Source organism: Sorex araneus, chromosome 8 (assembly GCF_027595985.1).
Source record: "Sorex araneus isolate mSorAra2 chromosome 8, mSorAra2.pri, whole genome shotgun sequence".
Taxonomy (NCBI): Eukaryota; Metazoa; Chordata; class Mammalia; order Eulipotyphla; family Soricidae; genus Sorex; species Sorex araneus.
Window position 1 is genome coordinate 7,701,033 of NC_073309.1, and position 7,014 is coordinate 7,708,046.

Below are 7,014 nucleotides of genomic sequence, written 5' to 3' on the forward strand. Positions count from 1 at the left end.
GGCCCTCAGATAAAGGGAACAGGCCAGCCGTGAGGGGAGCATTAAGGCTGGACAGTGGAGACCCAGGGTGGGGGGAGGGGCGTATGCAATTGAGGCATTGAGGTCTGCAAAGGAGCTTTCTTGCTTGGGAAGGAAACAAGCTCATGTCGGGGTGCTCTCTGCACCTCCTGACCCCTGGCGCCGGGGTCAGCCCCCCTGCAGCAGCCCTGGGAGGAAGCCCCCTCACCCAACCCTGGTGGTGACCCGCCCTAGCACCAAATGCCCCTGGACATCCCCAGGGCAGCTCTTTCCTTTTCTGATTGGAACTTGGTTCTTTTCTCCAGCCCACCATTGCCACCAGCTACCCTCGCTGCACAACTGGCAGCAACCCTGGGGGGAGGGAGGGCAGAACCCCACAGTCCTGGGGCTCCCGCCATCGGTTGCTGCGTCCCTCTGTGCTCACCCTTCATCAGCCAGTGGCTGTCCAGCCGCCTTCCCAAGCCCCCTCCCGCCTCTCTCTCCGCCATGCTGAAGGCCATCTGGGAGAGTCAGGACCCAACATTGGACACGGACACCAGGGACTGGGCTTAAGTCAGTTTATTGCGATGTGAGGCGCAGGAGGGCGCTCGCGAGCAGGGGCAGCCCCGCCTTAGTTGTCGGCCAGGATCTGGCGCACCCAGGGCATGAGCTCGGTGACGCGGGAGTACACGCCGGGCATGGAGGTGGAGCAGACGCCGCTGAAAAAAGACACGATGCCCACCAGGGTCCAGGCGCCGTCCTTCTGGCAGACCAGGGGGCCGCCGTAGTCACCCTGCGGGAGGAGAGGGAGTCAGGTTGAGGGAGGGGACGGCTGGCGGGGCCGGGGGACCCGGGGACCCCGCTGCTGCGAGTCCTCCCGACTCGGGCAGGAGCACCGGGCGCGGCGCGGAGAAACGCCCGCGGCTGGTCCTCGCACCCGGAGCCCGCGGGGTCGCGCGCGGGGACGCACCATGCAGGAGGAGACGCCGCTGGCGCCGGCGCACACCATCAGGTCGGTGATCGTGTTGCCCCAGAACTTCTTGCACTCGTAGTTGGCCAGCAGGGGCAGGGAGGCCTGCTGCAGCCTGTCGGGGGTGTTGGCATCTGCCGGGACAGCGCGGGTGAGGCCGCGTCCCCCGGCCCGCGGGCCCCGGCCGCCCGCCCCGCCCCGCCCCGCCCCGCCCGGCCCGCCGCACTCACTGTTGTACTTGGTCTTGCCCCAGCCCGAGGTGGCGCACACGGAGCCGGCGGGGAAGCTGTCGGCCTCGCTGGGCAGGCACACGGCGGACACGGTCTCGGAGAAGCGGGCGGGGGTGGCCAGCTTCAGCAGGGCGATGTCGTAGTTGATGGTGAACATTTTGGACTTGGGGTTCTTGAAGACCTGCGGGCGGGACACACGGCGTGGTGGGGGGAGGGCAGGACCAGGAAGGTCCCGCGGGGTCTGCGGCAGGACCCCGCCCTGCTTTCGGCCTTTTTAGAGGCCCCATCAGAGGGTCCCGAGGAGGGTCTCGGAGGGGGCTCGGCCGGGGCCCTGCGAGATTTGGGGTCACCGTACCTGGGCGATCTTCAGCACCTGGATGTCCTCGGCATCGGAGCCCTGGTCAAACTCGCCAGCCACGACCAGGTGGGAGGTTCTGTAGAGACCGGGAAAGGGGGGTTCAGGCCCCAAGGAGGTGCGGGCCGCGGTCGGGGGGCACAGAGGAGGGGAGTTCTGGACTGCTGGGGCTGAGCGTCGAAAGGGGCGTGGTTAGAAGGGAGGGGCTGCGCAAAAACAGGGGGCTGAGGGTGTGGTCGGGCCTCGGGGCGGGGTCTCTGAGGGGCGTGGCCAAAGGGTGGGGCTGCACAGAGGAGAGTCCTTCAGGACTGGGTCCGATCCGATGGGCGGGACTCGAAGGGGGCGTGGTTAAAAGGGCGGGACTGAGGCGAACAAGAGGTCAAGGGGCGTGGTGAGGGCCGCGGGGCGGGGCATTAGGGGGCGTGGCTAAGGAACTGCATCTGAGTAGGGTAGTTGGAGGCGTGGTCGGCCCTAACGGGGCGGGACTAGGGGCGGGGCTTCTCAGCTACTATTCCACACAGCTCAGGACTGCCCTAAGCATCTACAAGAAACTGGTGGGGACAAAAGATGGGGCGTAGCCAGTGTTCCCCAAAAGTGTCCACACCCAGTCTCTTCCTAGCAACCCTGAGTGACATACGGAACTGAATTCTTGGGTTTTCCAAGAAAGGGAAGAGGTACGATGTTGAGGGAGGCTTTGCCCACCAAGGAAAGACCCCCCTAACCCCAGGGTCTCCGGGAACTCGCAATCTCACCTCACACCGCAGTGGGCAGCGGTCACCACCCAGTTCTCGCTGATGAGGGAACCACCGCAGAAGTGGAAGCCGGTTTTGTCCTGTGGGAGGGACGGACGGAGGGTCAGTGCCGGGGACTCCAGCGACACCCCTACCAGCAGCGCCCCCATACTGATCTAAATCCAAAATCCTTGTGCGCAAACCCCCCTTACCTGCAGGGACACCTGCCAGGGCCAGGAGCCGGGGATGGCATCCTCACCGTTGACGATCCTGGACAGACCTCTCAGGACGGGGTGGATGGCGGGGACTCCGCAGCCTGAGGGACACGGGGTGGTCAAGGCTGCTTGGCCTGTGTGCACAGCTGTGCCTCCGTCCCCCCGCCCCAGGCATCTCTGCATCCCGTGTCACCGTCCTCCAGAACAGCGCAACCCACAACCCTAGTGGAGGGTCCCCACACAGCTGTGTCCCTGTCCCCCTTCCAGCAGAGCTGCTCCTCCCTGTTCAGGATCCTCCAGAGATACACATATTTGTACATTTTAAACTCATTATGGGGTGGAGTGATAGCACAGCGGGTAGGCCATTTGCCATCCTCAGGGCCACCCGGGTTTGTGCCTCCTAACCTCTCAGAGAGGCGGGCAAGCTACCAAGAGTATCGCGCCCGCACGGCAGAGCCTGGCAAGGCACCCGTGGCGTATTCGATATGCCAATACCAGTAACAACAAGTTACTAGAGACGTAACTGGTGCCCGCTCGAGCAAATCGATGAGCAATGGGATGACAGTGATACAGTGATACAGTGAAACTCGTTAAAACAAAAAGCAAATTCCCAAAGACCAAGTCCCCGGAACCAGGATATAAAGAGTCCAGTGCTCACCCTGGCTTCTGCCCCCACAGCCCTGGACTCCCTGGCAGCGCTGGACAGCTCTGGATGCCTCTGAATACTGCGGGGTGCCACTACCAAAGGCCCAAGAACTGTCAGGCTGCCCCGGGATCCCCAGCAGCCCCGCGAACTCAGGCCTCACATGAGCTGCTGGGCCGGTAGGTTAGAGTCACCAGGTGGGGGCCGGGGCCTCAGAGACCCCTAGAGAGGAACCCCAAGTGACCCTGGGCTCGAGAAAGCTCTGGGGGCCAAGGCGCAGGTTAGGAGGTGGGGCTCTGTCCCTGAGACCCCAGAGGGCTCCCTGAGCACCACAGGTGAGGCCCAAAAAGGAAAAACAAGATGAAAAGCAACCAATGCACTTCTGGAGATTTCTGGAGGGGGGGTTCCACACCCACACCGTGTGCTCTTGGGCCTCTGCTCCCTCAGAGGCCCTCCCACCCCCCAGCTGGGCCAGTGAGAGCTCACAGAGCCCAGAGGACCGTCCCCTTCTGCCCACCCGGCCTGTCAGGGCCCGAGGCTCAGGGTGGGGAAGGGACTCAGCGCTCCCCCGGCCCGGCCCAGCGTCCCCCGACAGCTCACAGGTACTCCTGGCAGCTGAGGCCGCCACTCACCGAAGGCGGAGCCCAGGAGGGCGAAGCAGGACACGAGCCACAGGAAGGCCATGGTGTGCAGCAGGCGATGTGGGGCTGCCGGCCGCGGGCCCCTCTTATGGCCCCTAACCCCTGGCCCCGCCCAGCGACCTTGGGCTAGAAGGGGCCAGCTGGGAACACCATTGGCCGAGACCAGTCAGGTTGCAGGTGGGCAGGGGGCCCCACTCCTGAGGATGGACTCCCCCCTCCTCCACAGCCCCCCAGTCCTAGAGCCCCCGCGGTGCCCTCATGGTCATTCTCATGCAAAGCAGCCAGGTGCTTGGCCGATCACGCCCACACCAAGCCCACAGACTGGGCTCCCGCGTGTCTGCTCTACTCCGGAAAAGTCTCTCCCCACCAGGAACTGAGAATACCAGGTGGGCGCCCAGCAGGGTCCCGGTATAGGCAGAGCCCAGGAGTCAACCCATGAGGGCTCCAAGCATGGGGGCTGTCCCAGACCTCTGGGCGCCCTTCGTGTGACAGTCACATTGTCAGGATTAGGTGCAGCCTGAGACACCAGGTGCTCACCAAAGGGGCCGCGGTGCCCTGGGCCCCAGAGGGAGCAGAAGTGCAGGCACAGCTGGGGGCAGCTGCAGCAGGGGATCCACATGCAGGACCCCCAAACCCACGGCAGGCCTCGAATGCGCATCCACCCAGGCTGCTGGGACACACAGACAGACAGAAACTCTGAGCACCAAGAGAACAGAGGGACCTGGAGAAATCTCTAGGACTGAGCACCTGGTTTAACCCGGGGATGACCCTCAGCACCACAGGTCCCCCAAGTAAAAAGCAAACCCTAAAGGAGAGTTTGCCCAACTAGGGTGCAGTGAGTCTGGCCAGGATTTGGGGGACAAGCCCAGAGGGAGCTGCACCCCAAGCTCAGGCTGCAGGAGGGTCAGTGCACGACACGCATGGACAAGCCCCCTAGGCACAGGCCTGCGCGCTGGCCCCTCCGGCCCCCACCCCGGCCCCACCCTGCCCTGCATCTGGCCAGATGAGAGGCCACAGGGCCCGACCTCTAAGGCTAGAGGAAGTCTAAGACCAGGACCCCAACCTGCAGGAACAGCTGCAGCACACAACCAGGACCCCCAAGGCAGCCGGAACCCCCTGAAGGCAGCCGGTACCGCTCTTCTCTGCAGCCCCTGGCAGGACCCGGCTGTGTTTGTGCCCACGTGGATGGGAGACCACGGGGAGCGGTGACTCTCTTGCCTGTAGCTTTTCGTTCTATTCTCACTGTGGACACTGTGCCAGCCCCACCGACAGCGGCAATAGAGGTTCCCCGGGTTAGGAGACGCCCCTATCCCGCCAGGAGAGAGCTGGGCCCCGGTGTGTGTCTCTGAGCACTGCTTTGTGACTCTTGAGTCCTGGTGTGTCCCCGACTCCTGGTGTGTGACCCTGAGCACAGGCCTGAGGCCTGGTGTGTGTCCCACAGTTTGACCCAGGGCCTCTCCTGTGACCCTGGACCCTGGGTGTGACCCTGAGTGTTTGTTGGTCCTGTCCCCCTGCTGGGAACTTGGGGAGCAGATGCTGTCAAGAGGCTGTGACTGTGCCCATCTGACACGTCCTGCACATGCCCCCCAGCTCCTGCAGGGCCCCTAGCAAAAGGGCTTCAGAGTCCAGAGCCCAGTGAGCAGAGCAGAGGGAGCCGCAGGTGCCTTCAAGGTCAGGAGCGGCCGCAACACTCGCCCCAGTGAAGGGCTTGGACCAGAGGAACAGCCGACAGCCAGCGGAGGCGAGAAATATTGATTTACTGATTTTTCCTTTGTGTGTGTGTGTGTGTGTGTGTGTGTGTGTGTGTGTGTGTGTGTGTGTGCAGGGGATGGGGAGTGGAGAGTTTGAACCACACTTGGCGGTGCTCAGGGCTTACTCAGGCAGAACTAGGGGACCATGTGTGATGCCAGGGATGGAACCGGCGTGGGCTGTGTGGAGGCAAAAGCATTCCCGCTGGACTATCCTCTGGCCCTGGTTTTGCTTTGAGCGAGGAAGTCAAGGGGACAGTTCCCCACAGCTGTGACAACTTGGAGTCTGGCTTCTCCTCGTGACTCCAAAACAGTTGCTGATGCACTAAACATCATGTCATGTCTCTTTGTTGGGAGTGTCCACAGCCGGTGGTGCTCAGGGCTCCTCCTGGCTCCGTGTTTAGAGATCACTCCCGGCAGGTCTCAGGGACCCCATATGATGCTCAGGCCGATCACCCTACCGGCTGCACTCTCCCTCCGGCCCATCTCACAGCACATCTTGTAGCAGCAACGGGATTCCCACGAAGGGCGGAGGGCCTTCCCTGCCGCCCAGTTTTGGGGTTCCCTGAAGCCAGCCCAGGGCACTCCCGTGGGCTAGATTCTGGTATCACTTGGGAAATCACGAGCCCATGAGAATAACCTGGCCTTCCTGGTTATTCCGGGCTTGGGAACTGGGAGTCAAGGGAAGTTGAGGGTGTGCAGGTGGAGCAGCAGCCCCAATGTCCCACGGGAGCTGGAGGGAAAGGGGGAGCACTCCCATGTGAACACCTCCAGCTGTGTGAGGATGTGGAGCTGCATTGGGTCACAGGGCCACGGGCTGGGTGGGGACGCAACGCCCCTGACGGCTGTGAGCTGAAGCCAGCGTTTCTGGGGAAAGACATCAGCACGGCCTACAGCAGGGGAACTGGGCCGGCATGCAGGAAACTGGGGGCTGCCGAGTTGACCTCCCGCCCCTCACCGCTGAGATCTCCGTGCAGCCCTGCCTCCTTCCTCTGCACCCCTAAAAACCTGCTTGTGTCACATCAACAATGATGGTATTGGTGTGTGTGAATGCTGGGGAGAAGCGTTGGCTGGTCCAGCCTTTTTGGTAAATGCCATGGACATTCCTCAGAAAACTGGGAATTGAGCTTTAAGAGGACCGGGTCATTCCACTCCTTGGAATTCTCAGGGACCCACAATAACAATGCAGGGAAGACCCTTGCTCTCCTGTGTTCCTACAGCATCATCCAGAATAGCGAAACTCTGGAAACAATCCAAGCTCCCAAGAACAGATGACAGGGCATAGGGGCTATGGTACATATCATCATCATCGTCATCATCATCATCATCTTCTCATTGATCGCTGAATTTCTCAAGCAGTCTCAGAAACATCTCCATTCATCCTAGCCCTGAGATTTTAGAAGCCTCCCCTTTATTCGTCCTTCCAAATGACGCTGCATTGAGGCTCTTTCAGGGTCTGGGGAATGAGACTCAGCAAAGCCTGT

The 7,014-nt window shown here is 62.1% G+C and overlaps 1 protein-coding gene across 1 annotated transcript; it reads right to left on the reverse strand.

Moving 5' to 3' along the window:
* Positions 1 to 585: 585 nt before the first annotated feature.
* LOC101558657 (chymotrypsinogen 2-like) lies at positions 586 to 3,835 on the reverse strand. Its single transcript, XM_004600869.2, has 7 exons — positions 3,774 to 3,835; positions 2,496 to 2,599; positions 2,305 to 2,384; positions 1,553 to 1,631; positions 1,198 to 1,378; positions 968 to 1,101; positions 586 to 790 (listed from the first exon to the last, which is right to left on the reverse strand). The coding sequence occupies exons 1-7, from the start codon at positions 3,823 to 3,825 to the stop codon at positions 629 to 631; spliced, it is 792 nt and encodes a 263-aa protein (XP_004600926.2). The 5' UTR covers positions 3,826 to 3,835; the 3' UTR covers positions 586 to 628.
* Positions 3,836 to 7,014: the final 3,179 nt, after the last annotated feature.